Source organism: Chiloscyllium punctatum, chromosome 5 (genome assembly GCF_047496795.1).
Source record: "Chiloscyllium punctatum isolate Juve2018m chromosome 5, sChiPun1.3, whole genome shotgun sequence".
NCBI classification, from domain to species: domain Eukaryota; kingdom Metazoa; phylum Chordata; class Chondrichthyes; order Orectolobiformes; family Hemiscylliidae; genus Chiloscyllium; species Chiloscyllium punctatum.
The window spans coordinates 52,928,485-52,954,114 of NC_092743.1; the positions used below are offsets into that span (position 1 = coordinate 52,928,485).

Genomic DNA, 25,630 nt, shown 5'->3' on the forward strand with positions numbered 1-25,630 from the left:
AACAAGTCCACATTGACCCTCTGAAGAGTAACTCACCCAGACCCATTCCCCCTACCCTATTATCCTATATTTACTCCTGGCTAATGCACCTAACCTACACATCCCTGAACACTATTGGCAACTTAGCATGACCAATTTAGCTAACCTGCACATCTTTGGACTATGAAAGAAAACTGGAGCACCCAGAAGAAACCCATGCAGACACGGGGAGAATGTGCAAACTTCGCACAGACAATTGCCCGAGGTTGAAATCCACGCTTGGTCCCCAGGGCAGCAGTGCTAACCCCTAAGTCACCATGATGTCCTGATTCAGACTATGGAAACATTATATTTTCAAACTGCCAGAACTGTCTTGTTAGTTAGTTAAAGCTGCATTCATATTTTGACAACTCTTGGCTGACCTCTGAAGCAAATTATCTTGAAACAAAAACAGAGACAAGGTACTGCTTTGAAGAGTTCCAATTTATCAAATTTCAGGTGAGATTTATATTGGATAAAGAAGTCTGGAGGAGGAACAGAGGGAACAAAAACTGCATTATTCATGCTAACCCTGAATAAATAAACTTATTGTGTGCCTTTATTTCCTCTTGAGATTTATAACAGCAGTTATGTATTCTGCACAGTTTTGGTGTGACTTTGTAAATCACGACTATCAGTACTGCAATCAAGAATAGGGCAAACATCAGATATGGGACTAAGTTGGAAATTCATAGCAGATGGCCACAATTTAGCAAAGGCTGAGATAAAATTGTTGACTCTTGTTTGGCAGATTTTCTATTTTGAAATTTGTACAAGTGTGGGGCCTCTATAAAATCCACAACATGTCTTGTCTTCATTATGCTTCCACGGACACAAGAAAGAACTTACATTTCTACGTTACTTTAAGTGACACAAGGGAATCTTTATGACCGATGAGGTATTGCAGAATAATGACCATGCTACGATCAACCAATGTATACACAGCAAAGTCCCAAAAATAACAGTGCAACAGTGACCAAATAATTCATTTTGGATGATTGTTGTTTGAATTCAGTATATTTCACTCACTCCAATCTTACCCAATAAATGTCAGCTCTTTGCAAGTCGATTATTCTTAATTTGGATTGACCATTTTAATTTTCTACTGCAATTTATGCTTTAAAGATTACTGACACAAATGTTCCCCTGCTGTACTTAACCCATCTCATTCCCAAGAACCAGGTTGAGCAATGCCTCCTTTTTCCTCCTGAGAACTTAACCAATGTTTTTTCTCCAAAGTTGACATAGGATCTTTTATATCCAACTGAGGAATAATGTTTTTACATCTAATTCCAACTACAGCAGATCCAATAGTGCCGAGCTCCCTCAGTAGAACATTTTTGGCCAAATGTAAATGGGACAACACCAAAGTCTCAGGTAAATGGTAAATCTTTCCTGTGTTTCCCCAGTATAGCGCCAAGTACAATTTCCTCTTTCTTGCGATGGCTTTCTGCAACTCAATTCTGCTTAATTTCCCAAGATTAGTCAATTAATTACATTTTGGTCAGATAATGGGTTCTTTCATGTAACTGTCGAGTCATCTATAGCAGGTAGTGTGGATAGAGGGGAAGTTCATCTGTGAAGTCAAAATGTGTTCATTGGAAGGTTGCTGTCACACCCGCTAAGTATGAAAAGAACGTTTTTTTTATTAACACTCTCAGTTTTATTTGCTTTTTTTAAAGAAAAAACCCTTGTTAGAATTAAAATGCCATTGACCACATGTGTTGTCTCTAAAGAAACATTTCATGGACAAAAGCTAACTCATCACTTACCTGGCATATTACAGCCTTACATTGTGAAAATCTTCTAATCAAACCAGCACAAAGGAACAGCAGATGTCTACGCCAGCCAGTTTGGAACAAAGTGGGTATTGCTATTGAATATTATCATTTCTGAAGTGGTACTAATGACTCTACAATTATCTCCTACAATGGTTTTTGATGAGGGACATTGAAACCATCTCACGAGTTAAACTGACTTATCCAGGAGCCCAAGTCACATGAATGAAACAGCTTTTATTTCACAGAGTCCCCACACAGTGAAAGCATTCATTCCATAGAGTGTACAATGGCCCTCCAAGCTACAGGCCATCCTGCGAAGGGCTTACGCCTGAACATCAACTCTCCCGCCCTTCAGATCTTATCTGACCTTTTGTGCTTTTCCAGCACCACACTTTTCGATCCTGAAGTGGAACAACATCATTGTTCTTTCACTGTCACTGAATCTAAATCCTGAATCTCACTTCCTAACTGCTCTGTGGGTGTGCTTGCAAGGACTGCAACAGTTTAAGAAGAATGCTCAACATCAGCTTTACAAAGGCAATTCAGGGTATACAACAAAATGCTGGACTTGCCAGCAACATTTCCATCCCATGAACGAATTTAAAAAATCAATAGATTACATCCCACTTGCCAATGATAGGCTTTTCTTCAAGTAGTCCTGTGATTAAGTAATTTGTATGTGTTCCTGCACGTCGAAACATTCTGGATCACATCTATTTATATATTTATGCTTTAGTGAAGACTTCCATTTTTGGGTTCATTTTTCAGTTTCATTGTGGGAATTGGCAAAACAATACTTTTCATGTGCACATTACAGTTACCACCAAATGGTGATGAACTGCAATTTCTGGACTCATGAATTGTTTAGTTAGTAAATAGAACATAAAACATTACAGCGCAGTACAGGCTGTTCGCCTCTCGATGTTGCGCCGAACTGTGGAACCAATCTGAAGCCTATCTATCCTACACTGTTCCATTTCCATCCTATATCTACCTTTTGGTGCCATATACTGAATTATACAAATCAGTGAAGTACAGATTTGATCCCGGATCTCTGCTGATCTAGCTGTGAGATGGACAAGGTTTAGATTTCTCACATTTCTTATTAAAAGGGAATGAGAAAGCAGTCATTCCTTTTACTACTGGATACTATCCCATAGCCTTTGTTAGAAAGTGTGTTTGTGTGAAAGTGAGATAAGATCATGAAAGGATCAGATTTTGCATAATACCTTCCTATGTTAAAACACCTGGGGACATGATTCCCCGAACTTACTCATTAAAAATGATCAGCTCAACATGATGCAAAGTGACAGAATCGGTGTAACTTTCTTTATTATCCAGCTTCCTGTAGTGGAGAGGAATAAAATGAGATAATAAATGTTTTGTTTCAGTCTAGCATGTATTTCAATTGTGGTGAAATTATGGCTTTAAGAGGTGTATTTTATCCCTTTTTTTGGAAGGGAGGTTTTAAGTCAGAGCTGTAGAGCTGTTTATTTGATTCTAAAACAGTAAACATTTTGTGAGGTCTTGGATTTTTTAAAAAAGTTGGAACAATAGAAGCAGCCTGAATGGGTCGGGTCAAGCTCCCAGAGATCCAGGCCGTTTAGTATGTTTAGTTTTTAGTAGCAGTTATTGAAATCCTGAAGCTGGGTTTGGAAATTGCAGTACATTTCTCCCTGCTACTCTCCCTCTCAAGAGTTTTCTCTTGATGTTTTTCCTCCTGGACTGGAGAACTAATGTGAGACTATTTATTTTACTGAATTTGCTTATGCCAAGGGTGTGTTTATGGGACGTTATTATATTAGAACAATTACTGTTTAGTAGTTAAATAATATTATTTTGTTCAGATTTCCATTAGAGTTGTTATTCCAATTTCTTCTTTCTTTTGTGTTATTTTAACTATAGTATATGATTAAAGTCTGTTTTGCTTCAAGATTGGTAGTTTGACCAATCGAATTACACCCAGAATGCAACGCCTGGCACTTGCTTTTAAAATAAGAAAAAGTGAGGGTCGAGACTATCTTCTTAATATATTTTGAGGGGGTTGGTCTGGTCCATAACTGTTCAAAAATGGTCATGTTTTGATGTCATGTGCCAGAAAAAGCAACACAACATCTGTAACATTGATGAAAATGGGAAGCAGATAGTGAATCTATAGCTTGATTATCTGGAAAATGTAAATTACCTAAAATTGTGTACGTGATTTAACTTGAAGAGTGTTAAGTAAAGTATAATAAAAAGTTAATAATAACTGTGACATCAACAGTTACATATTATTGAAAAGTGAAGAATGGAACATAGGTATTAGGGAGCTATAATATCAAGATCCACATATCAGTCCAATATAGTAATATCCCATAGCTCAAATAATATGTAAATCAAAATGGAAAAAGGGGAATATCAGATATTGTAATTACCAGATTGCCTTTGGTTAGCTCAGTTGGCTGGACAGCTGGTTTGTGATGTGGGTTCAATTCCTACATTGGCTGAAGTTACCATGAAAATTCTGCCTTCTCAACCTCATCTTTCTCCTGAAGCGTGGTGACCCTCAAGTTAAACTCACAACCAGTCATCTCTCTAATGAGAGGGTGACCCTTTAGGAGTATGGTGATTTTAATTGCTCGTGCTAACAGTTTCCTTCATCAATACACAGGGCATCGAAATGAACACTCTGACTAGACTTTTAGTTCCAGGAATCTCTAATGAATTAATCACGAAAGACAAAATATGACCTTAAAATAATCTTGGACTGAAACAAGTATGCAGAGCATATATTTTGACAAGTCTGATCATTAAGAATCAACCTGATAGTTTGCATACATGCCTAATTAACCAATTTATAGAAGTATTTTCACAAACTAAATGAGAGATTAACATAACATAAGTGAGATTGTGTTCAGCTTGTTGCAATAGATATAATTAATTGATGTTGTGTGACAGGAGAAGAATAGCAAGAAAGAAACAAATGATTTAGTGTTCAGTGTCAAGCAGATGGAAGCTGCAGAATCTGTGAAATAAGAATTAATGTGACTGCTCTGGATCTCATTTGTTAAATGCAAACTTTTTTAAATACATAAAACACTTTTTTTTCAAGGATACCATCAAAATCAATCTCAGTAGTTAATACGTAAGTATTAATAGTTATTGTCCGGAACTTGTATAGTGCTGGGTAGAGACACATTTTGTTGAAGCTTTTTTTAACTGATCAGGACAATGCGAAGTGCAAAAAATACCAGAGTGAGTGTGAAACAAAATTTATCTTGTATGAAAGGAGATCTGCGTGGGTTTCCTCTGGGTGCTCCGGTTTCCTCCCACAGTCCAAAGATGTGCAGGTCAGGTGAATTGGCCATGCTAAATTGCCCGTAGTGTTAGGTAAGGGGTAAATGTAGGGGTATGGGTGGGTTGCGCTTCGGCGGGTCAGTGTGGACTTGTTGGGCCGAAGGGCCTGTTTCCACACTGTAAGTAATCTAATCTAATCTTAAAAAAATAACTCTGATAGGTTGGCAAGCAGACTCAGGTTGGTGGAGTTGTCCTGGTGAGGACAAATCAAAAAGGTCCAACAATATGTATCATTCCTTCAGCAATTCTCAAATAATTGTAAATAATTGATGTCAGCCAAGAAACTACATTCGTGAAGGCATTTGAAGTAGGAGAGCAAAGCAAGGAGAATTTAGTCAGAAAAATGTAATAGTGTGGACATATTGGAATAAATCTGTCCCCTAAGTAAACTTTGTGTGGTGGACTGCTCGTTAAAGAGACTGTCCAATTTTTATTTTTGACTAAATCAACTGTAAATTTAAAACTTACTCCAAAAGGTCCATATCTTTTTTTTAGATTCCCTACAGTATGGAAACAGGCCCTTTGGCCCAACAAGTCCACAATGATCCCCTGAAGAGTAACCCACCCTATATATATAATGTACCTAACACTATGAGCAATTCAGCAAGACCAATTCACTCGACCTGCACTTCTCATGACTGGGAGGAAACCGGAGCACCTGGATGAAACCTGTGCAGACATGGAGAGAATGTGCAAATTTCACACAGACAGTTGCCTGAGGCGGGAATTGAACCCAGCTCCCTGGGGCTGTGAGATTGCAGTGCTAACCACTGAACCACCGTGCCGCCCTTATCTTGTACTATATTGATGGAGAAACCAAAAATGTTCACAATCATTACCCGATAAAATTGGCAAGTCACATATGCAGTTATAAGTAACATTTTCTGGATTTCTTTGAGAATTTAACAAACAGAGTTGATAAAGGATAATTGGTAGAAATAGTATATTTGGATTTTCAGAAGACATTTGATAAAGTGCCACATAAAAGGCGACTGTACAAGATCAGAGCTCAAATTATTCGAATTAATGTATTAGCATGGATTGAAGATTGGAAAACACACAGAAGGTAAAGAGTCAGGATTAATGGGCACATTTGAAGTTGGAAAGGCATAACAAGTGCAGTGTCACAAAGATTATTCTTAAGTGTATTATTGACTATTTATACTAATGATTTGGAGAAGGGAGTGAATAGTTTATCCAAATTCGCTGATGATACAAAGATAGGTGGGGGGTGGCATGTTGCGATGAGGACATATGAATCTACAGATAGGTTGTGTGAGTGGGTGGAAGATTGACAGATGCAGTTTAATGTCGGAAACTGAGACTGAATGCACTTTGATGGAAAGAATCAAAAGACAGACCATTTACATGAGCTCCATCTCCACCCCCATTCACCTATTGTACTCTGTGCTACTTTCTCCTCACCCCCCTCTCATTTATCTCTCCACTCTGCAGGCACCCTGCCTCTATTCCTGATGAACGGCTTTTGCCCGAAACATCGATTTTCCTGCTCCTCGGATGCTGCCTGACCTGCTGTGCTTTTCCAGCACCACCCTAATCTCGACTCTGGTTTCCAGCATCTGCACTCCTTGTTTTTACCTATTAACTAAATGGGAAGAGACTCCCAAAAACATGCAGCACAGAGGAATCTGGGTGTTGTTGTGCATAAAAGGTTTATTCAAGCACATGGGAACATTTTCACTACACGTGCACACATACACACAAGGTTTTTTAGTTGTTTTAGTTTCACTAGCAGTAGGTGGGGTCTTGAAACTGGTGTGGAAGTTGCAGTACACCTCTCCCTGCTGCTCGCTCTCTCTCAGGGATAGTTCAAAAGAAATTCACTAAGTTGGGGTGAAGGAGGTTGGCTTATCAAGAACAGCCAAACAGATTACCTATTTGAGTTACAAAGTATGAAGGCTTGATGCAATTGAAATATATAAGATTCTGAGGCCACTTGATGAGGTAGATATTGACAGGATACTTCCACATATTGGGGAACACCGTGAAGTGAACATAGATACAGAATGAGCAGTTTTAAAACTGAGATGTGAAGAATGCTGAGAAAACGGTTTCACTAATGCAGGACTCTTTACTGTGAATGACTACTTGATGGAACTGGATACCTGGAGATCCCCATGTGGCTTTGAAAATTCAAACTAACATTAGGCAAGCTGAAATCCATACCACAGAGTACTAGTTGGTCACTTCCATTAATGACAGCAGTAATGTTGTTGCTTAGATGGTGACCACAAAATGCCAACAATTTCGAATGTGGCATTTGGTTGGAATACTAAACTTTAATAGAAACACGTGAGTGTAGAATCATCGAGTCCACACTAACCCTCCAAGGAGCATCCCACGCAGACCCACACTCCTACCCGATCCCTGTAACCCCACATTTCCCATAGCTAATCCATCTAACCTGCACATCCCTGGACACTATGGCAATTTAGCACAGTCAGGCAACCTACTCTACACAGCTTTAGAGTATGGGAGAAAACTGGAACAAGCTCCACACACTGTCATCTGACAATAGAATTGAACCCAAATCCCTGGCATTGTAAGGCAGCTGTGCCAACCACTGAGCCACCACGCTGTCCGATAGTAGAGAAGGGAAACACAACTTGATATAATCATATCAGACCTAACTGCAGAATTCTATGCTAAGTCCAAATGTACAATGTTGCCATAAATGGAACGGTTTTACAGAGCAGTATAAGTTTTACACATACTCTAGTTTACTCTGCCACAAGCAGTACAGGTACAGTATGTGCAGGTGACTATTTTATTACATACACGATGTCAAGCCAGGTAATGTGAGTTTCTAAAAATGCTTTTCAGCCCGTGGTAGAGGAAGCAGCAGTGTGTTAGAATGGGTGACAGTCAATTGGGCTATTTTGTCCTTGATAATGTTGAGCTCCTTGAGTGTTATTGGAGCTCCAAGTGGAGAGTATTCCATCACACTTATTACTTATGCCTTGTAGATGAGGTGGATGGTGAGTTATTTACCCAAAAATTCCTGTGTGATCTGCTTTGTAGCCACAAATTTATTTTGCTAATTCAATTCCATTTCTTGTCAATGATAACCCCCAAAATTTCGAGACCTCTAGATACTTCTTGACATGTTGACACTGGTTATCCTTCTTGACACTATTTGGTAGGTCTACACTTGTTGACACTTTTTGACAGGCCTTGATAAGTTGGACAGCTCCGAACAGTAATACATAATCGTCTCCAAAGTTAGCTGAACTAAAAGTCCCCAGACCTTTCCCTAAAAAATAATCTCCAAGGTGTCCTGGGACTACATCTGCAGGGGTATCACAGCTGTCCAAATGTGTGTCTTGGCTGTCCAAAGACATACACTGAGAACAAAACGCCTTGAGGAGTGTCCACATTCCATGTTCCACTTTCTGGGGAATCCCAAATACCATCTCAATGAAGGTAGTTGGTCATTTATGTTGGCAACTACTCTCAGAAACCGCATACATCTGAACCACTGTCAAAGCCAAACGCCTGCCTGTGAAACTGAGGTGAGGGGTTAGATTTGAGATTCCTGATATTTTCCAGCATTTTCACCATGGCAGAGATGCTGTCCATCCTGGTGAAAAGCAGAGCTGAAAATTCTACGTTCTTCAAACTAGGTTTCCAACGCTGTGGGGTACATGGTCAAGATGGAAGAGCATTGCCTCTTATGTTAAATGAAAGCAGATTTGTTCAACAATTGATGTAGGAATGCCTTTGGAGTCCACATTGGAACTCAGTTGATTTCCTTTTCCCTCTGCTTCCTTAAAAGAAAGAAGACAAGCAATCCAGCACAGTTTGAGGCCTCCTGGAATAGATAGGCCTTTGAGATACGCTACTAATGGTGTAAGTACACATTTGGCATATTGTGTGCAAATCTGGGCCCCATATCTCAGGAAGGATGTACTTGCCCTGGAGTATGGTCAGAGGAGGTTCATGAGAAGTAGTCCAGAAATGAAAAGTTTAACATAGGAGGAATATTTGAGGACTCTGGGTCTATACTCGATGGAGTTTAGAAGGATGAGGGGGCATCTAACTGAAACATACAGAATACTGAATGGTATGGACAGAGTAGACGTTGGGAAGATGTTTCCATTGGTAGGAGAGACTAGGACCTGAGGGTACAGCCTTAGAGTAAAGGGAAAACCTTTTAGAACAGAGGAAAGGAGAAACATCTTCAGCCAGAGAGTGATGAATCTATGGAATTCATTGCCACAGAAGGCTGTGAAGGTCAGGTAATTGAGTATATTTAAAACTGAGATAGACAGATTCTTGATTGTCAAAGGGATCAAGGGTTATGGGGAGAAAACGGGAGAATGGGGTTGAGAGATTTAACAGCCATGATTGAATAGTGGAGCAGACTCAATGGGATGAATGGTCTAATTTCCGCTCCTCTGTCTTATGGTCTTAAGTACCATTTTTAATATAATTAACATCCCATTTTTGGTTACTTCTGTTCTTGGAGATCAGTCAGAATACCCTTGTCAGATCTGAAATTATTTTTTGTGAGGTAACTTTTGTATTTGTGGCAATACAGTAAATACCATGAAATGCAGCTGAATTGATTCAAAACCATAAATGATCATCAGTAAAAAGTCAAACTGAAGGAAGTCAAAACTAAAGTTCTATGAGTGATTTGGATTTTTTTTTGCTGTAAATCAATTTTTACTCAATTGATAAGCTATTATCTCTGGTGCCTCGGATAGCAGTCAGTTCAATCTGTTTAAATTAACTGGCTGGCAAAAGACAAAATAGTTTGCACTCAATAACCTGACTCAGTTCACTGGAGAGTGTTGATCCGAATGTCAACTCATCAGTTTTCCATTCATTATGGCAGAAGCCAGCCTACATCCTTATCAGTTTAAGCTAAACTTGAAGAAAGACACTCTTCACAGTGAGACTAATGCTTTTGTTTCTTTTTCCTTTTTTACAGTGTTTCTGTTTTTATATATCCAGAAACACTTTCATGCTCAGCTGAATGGTATTTCTTCCCGTTGCCAAATTGCCCGTGTTACTTTGCAGCATTATCCACCACCACTAAATCACTCGCGTTTCTACTTAATTATTAATTTACTCACAAAGTTCGTCAAGGGCAGTGCAAGGCAAAGTAAGAAGAGAGGAAGGCGATAAAATCAAAATGCAGTTGGCGAAGGAAATAAGGTACTCCACCTCTCAAAAGCATCGAGAGTATTGGGGGGGGGGGGGGGGGGGGGGTGAAACTCCCACTCTAGCTCCAAGGACACCTGGGCACAAACATAGCCACATGAGGAGAAGGCAGTCAGGAACTCTGACTCCCTCCACTGCCTGCTGCCTGGTTCTGTTGATGACCACTTTGGCCAGGCCCAGGCCAAGGAGCAGACCTGCAAGGAGGTGTCCGACTTATCTGCTCCTCTCCTCACTGGGTGCCCAAAGATTAAGAGTGTGTAGCTGGACTGCAACCAAAAAGAACAACAAAGATTTCTGAAATAACTGAAAAGGGGATCAAACTGCCCACAACCAGCATACACATGGTCCACTAGACTTCCTAGCACTGCACAACAAACAGTTGGACTGTGAGTCCATGAACCAACTTAACCTAAAATTGCATGGGACTGCTGCATGCAACAGCCTCCACCCTAGATCCCAAATGGAAAGTGGAAGAACTCTTGTGTAGACAGCCCTCCAGTCTGATGGCAAAGCAGAATGCAAGGAAATGTCCAAGAAGCAGATAAAGGAATAGAATTGGACATTGTGCAGCTTGTACAAGGCACTCCTCTGTACCAGGTGGAAGGACAGAGGGTATACACATGAGCGGCTAATGCTTTTGTTTTTCGAATATTAAATAATAAATTACAGCTGTTAGTTGTATACGTAGATAGTGAGTTCTCCCACTTTCCATTAGCTCAATCCATAAAGAGCTCAACAGCAGAGCTGGAGGGTGATAGCTGAACATAAATTAGACTATCACAATAGTTATGAAGATGAATGAAGGCTGCAACAGAGAAGGGTCGCCAGTGATCTTGGTCTCTATGCCACTGGCTTTGACCTCTATCTATCAAGAATCATGTGGTGGCTGTCTGTGTATCAACCTCCCCATGTTAGAAGCAGTCACACAGGTGCCCTCCCAAGATGTACCAGTCCTACTTACATTCCTTTGGCCATCAGCTCGTGGTGAAGGGAACAGTTTTGTGATATTTGGAAGCCCCTAGGCACAAACTCACCCAGCAGGTGATGGGTGTCAGATTCAGTTGTATTGCTCCTGAACAAGGTGGACAAAGCATTTTGGTGGCTGAGCCCACAGCTGAGCAACTCTATTTAGGATCTGCTCTGCTCAACCCAATAGAGGAGGGGATGCGCTAAAAACTCCTGACTGGATTATTGTGTCCAGAGGGATTACCCACATGAAGAATAATAAACTTTGAAGCCTGCAAAGTAAGAACCGTGATGTACACAGCTAACAGTGACTGACCTGAGAGAAGAACTGAGATCATAGCCAGAGAACTGAAGAGATTCCAGATCAACCCAGCTGCTCTTTCCAAAACCTCCCTTGCAGACGAAGAACAATTGAAGGAAATGAAAGGTGGTTACATCTTCTTCTGGAAAGGGAAGGCTGTTGATGAGCCCAAAATTCACGGTGTTGATTCACAATTAAGAACCAGCTCATCAGTTGCCTCTCTGAACTTCCTGTGGGGATCAATGACCAACTCATGACCATCTGCCTGATGCTCACCAACAACCAAATGATCGCTTATGCCCCAACACTTGACTCCGAGGAGGAAGTAAAGGAGACTTTCTATGCCAACACTGTTGTCAAGCATCTCCAAGGAGGACAAGATAATTCTTCTTGGAGACTTCAATGCCAGGTTTGGTTGAGATCACAGCCTTTGAAATGGCACCAAATAAAGGGAAGGTATTGATAACATCAACTCCAATGGAGTCCTTCTCACAAAATGCACTGAGTTCAACCTTGCTATCACAAACATATTCTTCCATCAGAAAAACAAATGCAAAGCATCTCGCAGGCACCAACTCTCAAAGCAATGGTATCTCATTGATTATGTCATTGTTTGCTTCAGGGATGTGAAGGGCTATGATCAACTCAGATGATGCTGGACTGATCACTACCTTATCTGTTCCACAATGACCATCAGACTACACAGAAAGAGGAGGGTTCAGAAAAAGCAGACCTGGCCAAGATGCAACATCAAGAGCCTGGGTGACATGGTCACTATGCAACATCTACAGGTTTCACTTGCTAAAACCTACCTCAGGAATATCCAGTTGACATGGGAGAACACTAGAGTCTCCTTAAATCAACCATTCTCAGTACCTGCAATAACACCCTCGGGTACAAGTCCAGAGGCCATCAGAAGTGGTTTGATGAGAATGACATAGAAATTGAACAGCTCATCTCCAAGAAAAGGATAGTTCTCTGTAACTGGCAGACTAACATCAGTTGCAAGACTAAAAGAAGGGCCTATGCTAAAGATAAGGCTGATGTCCAGAAGAGGGTAAGGGATCTCAAAAACAAATGATGGACTGTTAAGGCCTTGGAAATCCTGGACCTGGCAGATGGCGGTGACACATAAGGCTTCTTCAGCGATATCACGGCAGTATATGATCCAAGCTACCACAGTCTAAACTCTCTGGGCTCTAAAGATGGACACAAACTGCTCATGGGCAACAATGCAATAAACACCCGCTAGGGAGAGCATTTCCAAGAACTCAAGGGGCTGGTGAGTTGATGTTTCGAGCATAAGCTCTTCATCAGGAAAGTGGGGTGGGGAGTGTTGAGAGATAAATGGGAGGGGGAGGGGCTGGGAGAAGGTAGCTGGGAATGCAATTGGTAGATGGACATGGCAGTGACGGTGATAGGTCAGAGTGGAGGGTGGAGCGGATAGGTGGGAGGGAAGATGGACAGATAGGACAATTCAAGACCCCTGGAAATTCCCACATTCCTGATGAAGAGTCAATGTTTAAAACATCGACTCTCCTGCTCCTCAGATGCTGCCTGACCTGCTGCACGTTTCCAATGCCACATGTTTTGACTATGATCTCGAGCATCTACAGTCCTCACTTTCTCCAATTTCCAAGAACTCCTCAATCGTAATTCTAATGTTACCTTAGAAATGATCAGCCAAATCCCAAAGAGATCCATGCAAGGTGACAATAGGAGAATGTCCCAGTGTAACTGAAGTACAAGATGCCTTAAAGAGCCTAAGAAAGAACAAGGCTGCTGGTCCTGATGGGATTCCTGCATAGATCCTAAAGGAGAGTGGCCCATAGCTCCATGAACACATACATGCTTTGCTCTTGAAGATTTGGCTGAAAGAAGAACTTCCCTCAGAACTTAGCGATCTCTGATTTATAACTGTATTCAAAAGGATGACAAGGCTGATTATGGGAATTACAGAGGCATCTCCCTTCTGTCAACCACTCGCAAAGTATTTGTACATTTATTGCCAATAGATGCAGCCATTACCTCAGGAAATACTCCCTAAATTGCAATATGGCTTCTGCCCGTCCTGAGGAACAACAGAAATGATCCTTGCAGCACGTCAATTACAAGAACAACGGCAGGAACAGAACCAACTGCTCTACTTGGCCTTCATCGACCTAACTAAGGCCTTTGACACTGTTAATTGTCAGTCTCTCTGGTGGATAGTGTCACAATATGCTGCCCTAATAGATTCATTAGGATGCTAGGTTGCTGTATGATGATATGTCTGTGACAGTGCTTAGCAACTGTGGATTGGAGCCTGAGCCTTTCACTGTGGACACGAGATTAAGCACGGCTGCATCGTTGCACCCGCCCTATTCACCATCTTCATTCTTGATTCTTTTTGCTATCCATGACCTCACTGGTCAAAACTTGCACAAGGGAATTAAAATATTTTACCGTAATAATGGCAGGCTGTTTAACTTTAATAAGTTCAAGGCCAAGGGCAAGATCTCCACCATCTCCAACTTGAAGATTCAATATACTGACAACAATATGCCGATCAGGTTTACAAGATTCTGAAGGGGGAGGGTGAGCAGCCAGAAATCGTGGTATATATTGGCACCAATGATATAGCCAGGAAAGGGACTGAGGATCTGAATGGTGAGTACAGAGAGTTAGATTGGAAGCTGAAGAGCAGGACGAGTAGAGTAGTGATCTCAGGTTTGCTACCGGTGCCACGAGACTGTGAGATGAGGAACAGTCAGTAAATGCAGCTTGACATGTGGCTGCGAGGCTGGTGTAGAAGGGAGGGCTTCAGATACCTAGACCATTGGAATACCTTCTGGGGAAGGTGGGACCTGTACATGAAGGACAGGTTACACCTGAACTGGAGGAGCATAAATGTCCTGGGTGGGGGATTTGCTCGTATGATTTGGGAGGGTTTAAACTAGTTTGGTAGGGGGGTGGGAATCAGAGCTACATGTCTGAGAGGGGGTCAGTTGCAGACGGAACAGTGATAGATTCAATATGTCCTATCAGGAAGGTTTCTTACGCGATGAAACAAAGGGATCGGTTAAAGAATGTCTGCTTTAATGCAAGGAGTGTCTGAAATAAGAGTGACGGACTTAGAGCATGGGTCAGTCCTTGGGGCTACGATGTTGTGGCCATAACAGAGACGTGGGTTTCACAGGAGCCGGAATGGTTGCTTGATGTTTCAGGGTTTAGAATGTTTAGAAAGAACAGGGAGGGTGGAAAAACAGGAGGGGGTATAGCATTGCTAATCAGAGAGTGCATCACAGCTACAGAAACGAAGGTTGTTGAGCAAGATTTGTCTACTGAGTCAGTATGGGTGGAAGTTAGGAATAGCAAGGGAACAGCCACCGCATTGGGGGTTTTCTACACACCACCTAATAGCAGTAAAGAGATTGAAGATCTCATAGGTGAGCAGATTCTGGAAAAATGTTGGTTGTTGTTATAGGTGATTTAAAATTTCCCAACATTGACTAGAACCTCTGAAGTGCAGATGGTTTGAATGGAGCCGTTTTTGTCAGGTGTGTTCAGGAGGGTTTCCTTACTCAGTATATAGACAGACTGATGAGGGGAGAGGCCATTTTGGATTTGGTGCTTTGCAACAAGCTAGGACAGGTGTCAGATCTCACGATGGGAGAGCACTTTGGTGAAAGTGATCACAACTGCCTCACATTTAGCATAACCTTGGAGAGTAAAAGGAGCAGTTACCAAGGGAAGATATTTAATTGGGGAAAAGGAAATTATGATGCTATCAGACAGGAGTTGGGAATTACAGACTGGGAGCAATTGTTCCACAGAAAGGGCACAGCAGACATGTGGAGACTATTTAAGGAGCAGTTGTTGTGAGTGATGCACAAATTTGTTCCTCTGAGACAGGTAAGAAGGGGTAAGATTAAGGAACTTTGGATGACAAGAACAGAGGAACTTCTCGTCAAAAGGAAGAAGGCAGCTTACGTAAGGTGGAGGAAGCGAGGATCTAGCACAGCTTTAGAGGATTACAGGCTAGCTAGAAAGGAGCTCAGAATTGGACTGAGGAGATCCAGGAGGGGGCACAAAAAGGCTTGGCAAGAAGGATTAGGGAGAACCCAAAGGCATTTTATTCATATGTGTGGAATAAGGGAATGACTAGGGAGAAGGTAGGACGATCAGGGATAGTGGAGGGAACTTGTGCGTGGAATCTGAGCAGATAGGGGAAGCCCTAAATGAGTTTTTTGCTTCGGTTTTCACCAAGGAAAGGGAACTTGTTGTAAATGAAAACTTAGAGGAGCTGGGATACAGTCTTGACCAGATCAAGATTGATGAAGTTGATGTGCTGGAAATTTTGGAAAACATTAAGATTGCTAAGTCTCCAGGGCCAGACTAGATTTATTCTAGGCTGCTCTAGGAAGTGAGAAAGGAGGTTGCTAAGTGGCTGGCGAGGATATTTGCCTCCTCACTCTCCACAGGAGTCGTACTGGAAGATTGGAAGGAGGCGAATGTTGTTCCGGTTTTCAAGAAGGGTAATAGGGAAATCCCTGGCAATTACAGACCAGTCAGTCTTACATCTGTGGTCAGCAAAGTTTTGGAAAGAATTCTGAGGGATAGGATTTATGACTACTTGGCAAAGCATAATGTGATTAAAGGCAGTCAGCATGGCTTTGTGAGGGGCAGGTCATGCCTCACAAATCTTACTGAGTTCTTTGAGGAGGCATCAAGACAGGTTGATGAAGGTCGAGCAGTGGATGTGGTGTATATTGACTTCAGCAAGGCATTTGATAGGCTTCCCCATGGTAGGCTCATTCATAATGTCTGGAAGTATGGGATACAGGGAGATTTGGCTATCTGGATTCAGAATTGGCTGCATGACAGAAGGCAGAGAGTGGTTGTAAATGGGAAGTATTCTGCCTGGAGGTCAGTGTTGAGTGGGATCCCAAAGGGCTTTGTTCTTGGGCCTCTGCTCTTTGTAGTTTTTATAAATGACTTGGATGAGGAGGTTGAGGGGTGGGTTAGTAAATTTGCAGATGACACAAAGGTTGGAGGTGCCGTCGATACTATAGAGGGCTACTGCAGGCTGCAGCGTGACACAGGATGCAGAGCTGGGCTGAGAAATGACATATGGAGTTCAACCTGGATAAATGTAAAGTGATGCACTTTGGAAGTCCGAACCCGAATGCTGAATATAGGTTTAAAGACAGGATTCTTGGCAGTGTGGAGGAACAGAGGGATCTGGGTGTGCAAGTACATAGATCCCTCAAAGTTGCCACCCAAGTAGATAGGGTTGTTAAGAAAGCATATGGTGTTTTGGCTTCCATTAACAGGGGGATTGAGTTTAAGAGCCACAAGGTTTTGCTTCTCTACAAGTCCCTGGTGAGACCACACTTGGAATATTGTGTCCAGTTCTGGTCGCCCTACTATAGGAAAGATACAGAGGCTTTGGAGAGGTTGCAAAGAAGGTTTACAAGGATGCTGCCTGGACTGGAGGGCTTGCCTTATGAAGAGAGGTTGAATAAGCTCAGACTTTTCTCTCTGAAGAGAAGGAGGAAGAGAGGAGATCTGATCGAAGTGTACAAAATAATGAGAGGAATAGATAGAATCAATGGCCTGAGACTTTTCCCCAGTGCAGGATTGACTAGTACAAGAAGTCATAGTTTGAAGATATTAGGAGGAAGGTATAAAGGACACATCAGAGGTAGGTTCTTTACGCAGAGAGTTGTGAATGCATGGAATGCATTGCCAGCGGTGGTGGTGGAAGCAGAGTCATTGGGGACATTTAAGCGACTGCTGCACATGCACATGGAGAGCAGTGAGTTGAGGGGTGCATAGGTTAAGTTACTCTATTTGACATTAGGATTAAATCTCGGCACAACATCGTGGGCCAAAGGGCCTGTTCTGTGCTGTACTTTTCTATCTATGTTCTAAAACCACTGCAACACACTTTGCAGAGGATCTGTAAAGCATTTTGGATGACTTTTCCAGGGCATATAAGCTCCTAGGCCTTAACCTTAATATAAAACAAAACTCTAGTACTCCATCAAGCACCATGAAACAGTCCCTCCAGCCCTTCTACAATAATGGTCAACAAACATTGCATTGAAAATGTGGATCACTTCCCATATCTTGGCAGCCTTCTCTCCTCCAAGGCCAACGTTGATGCCAAATACAATACCATCTGAGCTGTGCCAGTCGAGCCTATGCCGAACTTAGAAGAAGGGTGCTTGAAGACTATGACCTACAAGCCCAGACTAAACTTGCCTACAAAACTGTTGTCCTATATGGAACTGAAATGTGGACTACCTACACTAGGCACCTTAAAGCACTGGAACACCACCACTAGAGATCCCAACAACAGTTCCTGTGGATCACCTGGGAAGGCAAGCGCACTAACGCCAGCATCTTGAACAAGGCCAACATAACCTGCATCACCACCACCACAATTCAACAGCAACTCTGATGGACTGCCCATGTCATTGAATGCCCAACTCACATCTCCCAGACAGATCATGTACTCCCAGCTTCAGGAAAGTCAGTGTGCCCCTAGTGGCTCAAAAAAACATTTCAAAGATAATATCCAAACCAACTCCAAGAAGTTCCATATCAACAACAGGGAAGACATGACTACAAACCAGAATCACTGGAGAAACATCATCCACTTTGAGAGCTATACACCATGAAAATGATCACCGCTGAAGTGACTCTTGTTTGATGAGAGACAGAACATTAGGAAGGCTTACACACCACCATCTCCAATCACCATTACCACCCACTAATGCCAACACTGCAACAGAGTCTGTGGAATCTGAATTGGCCCATTCAGCCATCTGAAGATCCATAAATAGATGCCCATATGGGGAACAATCACACTTAACCTGAGTAATTGCTGAGCCACAAATTTATTGCAAACTTGTTGGTTCCCCACAGCACTGGACAAACTCTGGCATGATGTCTAATACATGGTACCTTGATCGTTCATATCACTAGAAGGCAGATGGAATCATGCTCTGAGATATTTTTCTTGCATTTGAAAGCTAACTTATTAATTTAATGTATCAAGATGTTCATCAGTGAAGCAGATGCCTGTGTAATGACTATCAGCCCCCAAATCCATTTTATCTTCATCACCTTTAGTTTATTTTCATTGTGTTATCTTTCAAATCATATATTTTCTTTGCTGAATTGTTAAAGGTTTCTTGCTTGCAAATTGTAACCCATAGTTATGAAGGTAGAAAAACTGTAAGAAAAATTGGGACTGATCTACTTCTGCCAGTTTTCTACTCCTGCTGAAAATGAAAATGAAATCCTAAAGCTTTTCATGACAAATTTAGAATTCTCTTTTCCTCTGTGATTAGTAATTCGCTGACACAATAATGGGAATGTATAACTTTGAAGTAAGCGATTTATGAAAGTGTGATTTCATTATTAGGTCATGAATTACAGTAAAAATAAATGTTATTTCTTTTATGAAAATGCAGTGGCACAACATGGGCATATGGTATTTTGAAAACATTAAAATAATTTACATTTTCTTAGCATCTTATATTAATAATTAGCTTTTAAATATCACTTGATATATGCTAATCATAAGTGCTCCTGCATATTTTATGTTTGATACCAGATTGAAAGTCTATTATAGCTTAAGATGCAACTAAGCACTTTAATGGGTTCTCGTATTTTAGCATAATTCACATTAGAATATTCATTAAGGCTATTAATAGATAAATTTAAATTGTCTCATAATTGTTCAGATGGCACTACATAAGTGGTTTTCTTAAATCAGCTTTTCTTTCAATAGTTTAATTAGTTGCCACAAACAAACTTTGACTACAATTATTTAGTGCTTGATACAAGCTATCTAAAAGGTATATCACTGAAAAACTAAAAATTATGTGACATTAAACTAGATAATTAACTTATTAATGCCGTCTTGTGTCATAAAGATGAGCTGTTTACATTCTCTGAATAACTGATGTCATATCTGAATTATGGCATGAAAAAATACCGAAGTTGACAGTACAGCAGACAATAAAAATATGCCGTGGATAGGAAAAAGTCATGACTGGAGCTCGGGTCCACTCCAGAAGTAACTAAATTCAGAACAAAGTCTCTGGACAGGAAAAGTGGTTGCGTTGGACAAGTCAGACTGAATCTAGAAGTGTCAGAAAATGAAGTGGCCATCCAAATGTAAGCTGCAGAGATGTTAGGAACATTGGAACCGAAAGAGATCATTCAGCCCTTTGAACCTGTTCCATCATTTCATTAACACCATGGCTTATCCAAATTATATCTCCATTTCTCCACTTTAATTAAATATCCTTTAATATCCTTCCCTAAAGAAACAAACTATCAATCTAGTTTTCAAATTCCCAGTTGAACTAACATTAACAGCTTTTTGGAATAGAGAGAACAGGTTTCTGTTGCACTTTGTATAAATATAATTTAGTGCTGCAATTCCAATTACTGTAATTTTAAAATCTCAGAAATCATACAGTTGATAATCGTTTGGGCAGCACAGTGGTTGGCTCAGTGGTTGCACTGTTGCCTCACAGCACCAGGGATCCTGGTTCGATTCCAGCCTTGGATGACTGCGTGGAGTTTGCAATTTCTCCTTGTGTCTTGGATATAAGTTTGCTTGCTGAGCTGGAAGACATTTCATCACCATACTAGGTAAAATCATCAGTGAGCCTCCAGAGAAGCTCTGGTGGTATGGCCTGCTTTTTATTTATGAGTTCAAGTTTCATTGGGTTGGTGATGTCATTTCCTATTCTTTTTCTCAGGAGGTGGTAAATGGGATCCAAGTCAATATGTTTGTTGATAGAGTTCTGGTTGGAATGCCATGCTTCTAGGAATTCTTGTGCGTGTCTCTGTTTGGCTTGTCCAAGGATAGACATGTCATCCCAGTCAAAGTGGTGTCCTTCCTCTTGACTTGGATCCCATTTACCACCCCCGAGAAAAAGAACAGGAAATGACATCACCACAGGAAATGGCATCACCAACCCAAAGAAACCTGAACACAAATAAAAACCGGGCCATACCACCAGTGTGTCACTGGAGACTCACTGATAATGTTATCTAGTATGGTGACGAAACATCTGAAAACATACCTTCCAGCTCAGTGAGCAAACATACATCCAGAACCTCAACTTGAGCTACAAATCTTCTCAAACCTCCCTTTGTCTGCCTGAGTTTCTGCCGGACGCTCCAATTTTCTACCACAGTCCAAAGGTGTGCAGGTTAGATGAATTGGCCATGCTAAATTGCCCTGGACATGCACACCAGGTGATTAGTTATGGGAAATACACGGTTACAGGGTTGCATAGGGTGATGGGTCTGGGGGGGATGCTGGAGGGTCAGTATGAGGTCAATGGGCTGAATGGCCTCTTTTCGCACTGTCGTAACTCTACGTTTAAAGTCTTCCAGCCTCTTGTCTTTGGCAGTTCACTGTAAGAGTAGCTCAGCTAATCCCATTCTCTTGCCTTTTCATCATTGCCTTGCGATGTTTCTTCATCAGTTACCAATCCAATTCTCTTTCGAGAACAATTGCATTTCCACCCACCATGCTGCAATCAAGATCTTGACCACTTGCTGTGTAAAAAAACATTTATCCTTAAGTTAATTCTTTTGCAATTCATGTTAAATCTGTGTCCTGTGGTTTGTGACCCTTTCATTCAGTAGGAACAATTTCCCTCTACCTAGTCTTTTTAGATGCTCCAGGATTTTAAATACCTCTATCAAATTTCTTCTTGAACTTGCCTTTTGAGAATGACACTAACTACTTCAATCTAACTATGTAATTGAAGCTATTTGTGCATGGAGTCATTCCCCTAAATCGTTTCAGCACCCTCTAAAACTTGAAGTGTGGTGCCCAGAACTGGACAGAATACTCTAATTGGCTGTACCAATTTTTCAAAAATAGTTATCATAACTTCCTCAGTTTTGTACACTATGGGGGAAAAAAATTATCTTCTCCGAATAGTGGGTTTGCAGGTGGAGTGGGAGGGAGATTTCTTGTCCTAACAGAACATAAACCATTTTTTCTGTTCGATTCTTTATTTTTAAGCTTTACATACAGTATTGGTGTCCCCAGTCAGGCTTTTATTTAGCCTGCTTTCGGAGCTGGATATGCTCTGAAGTTCTTTTCAGGTCACCTGGCCTGACTCACAATCAGTCCCAACCCCCTCTTCTGAAAATCCAAAGTGCAAGTGGCCACTTTTACAAACTTGGTTTACTGAGGCAAGATTTATCCTTGCTCAGGTCAGCTCAGCACTGCACCCCAGCCCCCTCCCTGAAACTCGGAATGAAAATCAGCATTTGAAGTTGCACAATAAAGAAGCCAAAGGAGGAAACAAAGATGTGTATTTATGTACTGCCATGGCTGACCACCAAATCTCTGAAAATGCTCAGTGCCAATGCAGTAATTTTGATGTGTCGTCATTGCTGTAATGTAGAAAACATAGCAGCTAATTTGTGTATAGCAAACAGCAATACGATAATAACTTGATCATCTGTTTTGTTGATGTCAGTGAGGGATAATACTGACAAGAATACAGAGTAATTCCCTAGCCTTCATCAAACAGGTGTCTTGTGAATGTATCCATCCACTCGATGTAACATCTCATCTTAAAGACCTTTGGAAATACAGCACTCCCTCAAAACTGTCCTGGATCATAAGCTAGATTGTTGTGCTCTTGTCCTCAAGAAGGAGTTGAACTCAAAACTCTTAATGCAGAGGTAAGAATGATGATTTCAAGTTTGGATATCTAATCAATGCTGATGCACAAAAATAGGCAAAAAGATAGAATGTTCAGGTCAATGGGAGAAAAGATGCTGTTGATCCTTAGTTCTTCATTATATTTCTTTCAATTTGAATGTTATTCTTAATTTCAAAATACCTGGAACTGTCATTGCTAATGTAGATTTCTGTTTCTCTTTACTCTTTCTGAAGTAAACATATCAATATAAGTGAGGGAACTGAAAATGGATTTGGGTGTGGATAATGGCCAAATGTGATGCATGCGGAGACACACTGCTAAGAAATGGCACACTGATCTTTGAAGATTCCTCACATATGTTAATTTTTGCAGCTGACTATTTTGTTATTCCATCATCTTCATATCATGCTAGTGGAAGTTGTTAATATGGAGAGAACTAATTTTTGATAAAAGCAGATCTTTAGTCAGACTTGAGTTCAGCCAGTAAGCAATGTTTTATTTTGTACTTCTGCCCAGCAGTCTGAAATATTTAAAGCATCAAGGAAGGCTATGATCTGCTGAGAAGCTTTAGATCCACTCTCTCAAATTTTCATGCCACTTGTCTTTTAACTGATTCAATACCATTCATCTATGAAATCACAGAATCCTTACTTTGCAGAAAGAGGTCATTCTGCCCATTAAGTCCATACTAAACTTCCAAAAGCATCCCACCCAGACCCAGCTCCCCACCCTATCCCTGCAACTCTACAGTTACCATGGCGAGCCACCTAGCCTGCTCATCCTTTGACAATATGGACAATTTCCCAAAGCTAACAAACCTAAACATTTTTTTATGTGTTCATGGGCTGAAGACATCACCATCTGGGCCAGCATTTTTTGCTCATCTCAGGTAGCAGTTAAAAGTCAACCACATTGCTGTGGGTTTCGAGTCACATATAGTCCAGACCAGTTAAGGATACCAGTTTCCTTCCCTAAAGGACATTAGAGAGCCAGATGGGCTTTTCCAACAATTGACAAAGGATTCATTATCATCATTAATTTTAATTTATTCAAAATTTAATTCTTATTTCACCATCTGCTATTGCAGAATTCAAATTAGCTCCTGGGTCTCTGGATTAACAGTTCAATGATAAGGTAAAAACAATGACTGCAGATGCTGGAAACCAGATTTTGGATTAGTGGTGCTGGAAGAGCACAGCAGTTCAGGCAGCATCCGAGGAGCAGCAAAATCGACGTTTCGGGCAAAAGCCCAATATCACCATGCCATTGTCTCTCCTCAACCTGCTCATCTTTGGACTGTGGGAGGAAACTGGAGCACCCAGAGGAAACCCACGCAGACATGGGGAGAACATGCAAACTCCACATAGGCAGTCACCTGAGGCAGGAATCAAACCTGTGTCCCTGGCGCTGTAAGGCAGCAGTGCTAATCACTGAGCTACCGTGCTATAAGTTTGTGAATGTGATAACTACAAGTTCTACACTGTAATTTATGAGATGTTTTCAACAGAAATATGTCTACAGTTGAAATCTTAGCAAGTACTACTTTTTAATTAATGTAGTATTCAATATTTTCAGATGGGTAATATGCAAAATTGATTCCATTTGGTGATGTATCAGCATTTAAAGATAAAATTGAGTCAAGTCACTGCTCGTTTAATGGAACTTCTATATCTTCTCCTTTTTAATAAGAACATTGTACTTCTTTTAGATTTGTTTTTGAACAACTGTCATTTTCATTATTGCACTGTGAAAGCATTGACAAGATTTATATTAATTTCTTGTCTATTTGATCACCAAAAATTGATTAAATTGTTCAAGATTTATGTTACTTTCCTCCAAGTCCTGTTCCTCTTCCACTAGAGGTTTTATTCATTATTGTAATGACAGATGTGTATCAATAGATTTTCTATCTTTGAATGAATTGTCAATGGAGTGCAGCAAATTGTCCCTTGTCTAACTGAGTTTGGAGCTTTTAGTAATTCAGTCAACTTTCAGATGATTCTCTGGAGTGATTAGCCATATTTTGCCACTGCAACAATGGTGCATGTGCTGATCAATTTAGTAGTCACATCATAGCAATTTAAATATCATTTAAAGTCAATGACAAATCTTAAATATTGGACATCTTGCAAAAGAAGTATAAATATACATACCGACTGTAGAAATCATCTCTGTAATAATCGTAGTCAAAGTCATAACCACTGCTGTAAAAGGAAAAATAAGCTTTAATGAGATGCTTTAGAAGAAAATATTTAATTTCTCCAATTTTAAAGAAATTGATGATTGTTAGATCCATTTAAACTACATTTAATACAAATGAAAATGCTACCATCATTCTGTACGTAAGTAAATCTAATAGACAAAACAACTGAGGTGCACTGAAATTAGGAAATACTGCAATTACTCTGTAGATTCTGTCAGTTTCAGGATTCTTCCTTTTAACTAATTCTGACAAAAATGTTTTGAATTCTGTGCATTTTTGAAATTTCCTACTTTTGATTTAGACTTCCAGAAACTTTACATACAATTGGTGGATAATCAAAAACAAAGGGATTTCGATAACATATTGGGTTTTTCTCTCAAAGTTAGATTGGACTACAGGTCACTTACTTTTTGCACAAGTATTTGTTTTGCATTTATTAATGATGTTTATTGATTATGGGTCTCGAGGTAGTAGCAGATAACTGTCATAAAATCAATGTCAAAAAGTCACCCAACCTAGAGGAAATTGGACATGCTGACAGCATCCAGGACCTTTGAGGGTTGGGATTTGTTAGGTTTCTTACAGTCGGAAGGTTGGGGTGAATCCTGCTGGAATGTGTGGGGATCAGAGGAGGCTAAACTTGCTTTCTATGATTGAGGGCGATTTCTCCTTCTGGCCCTACAAAGGAAAGCAACATACAAAACACCGAAAGGCCCTTCTGCGTCTGACCTTTAACTAATGCGGGGGCTACAATGACTTTCCTGCTTTAGCTGGGGTTAAAATTGCAGTCAGTGCCTAATAACATTTTTAATAAGTACCATGTTAGCTTTGGTTAAGTGGCATGTTGAGGGAAGACCACGATGTGCGATCTGGATGGGGCCTATAATTATAATTATGGAATAATACAGTTTGGAAAGTGACCGTTTGGCCCATCAGGTCTGTTGACTCTTTCAAATCCAAAAGTAATCTAGTTAAATCCATTTCCTTGCACTTTCCAAAAACCCCTGTATTTTTCTCTCTTTCATATATTTATCCAAACCTCTTTTCAGGGCATCAATTACTACTTCAGCAGCTAAGACACCCAGTTCTTTTTTTAGCTGTGTAACTAGAAAGAACGAAAGCAAAATCA

General features: G+C 40.6%; 1 protein-coding gene across 9 annotated transcripts in view; it reads right to left on the minus strand.

The window, feature by feature from the left end:
• The window catches only part of LOC140477084 (RNA-binding Raly-like protein), a 910,390-nt gene that overhangs the window by 167,583 nt on the left and 717,177 nt on the right, over positions 1 to 25,630 (minus strand). For all 9 annotated transcript variants that reach the window (XM_072570320.1, XM_072570322.1, XM_072570321.1 and 6 more), the window contains one exon: positions 24,452 to 24,502. In XM_072570320.1, the coding sequence (XP_072426421.1) occupies positions 24,452 to 24,502 (51 nt within the window). The remainder of the gene's footprint in view (positions 1 to 24,451; positions 24,503 to 25,630) is intronic.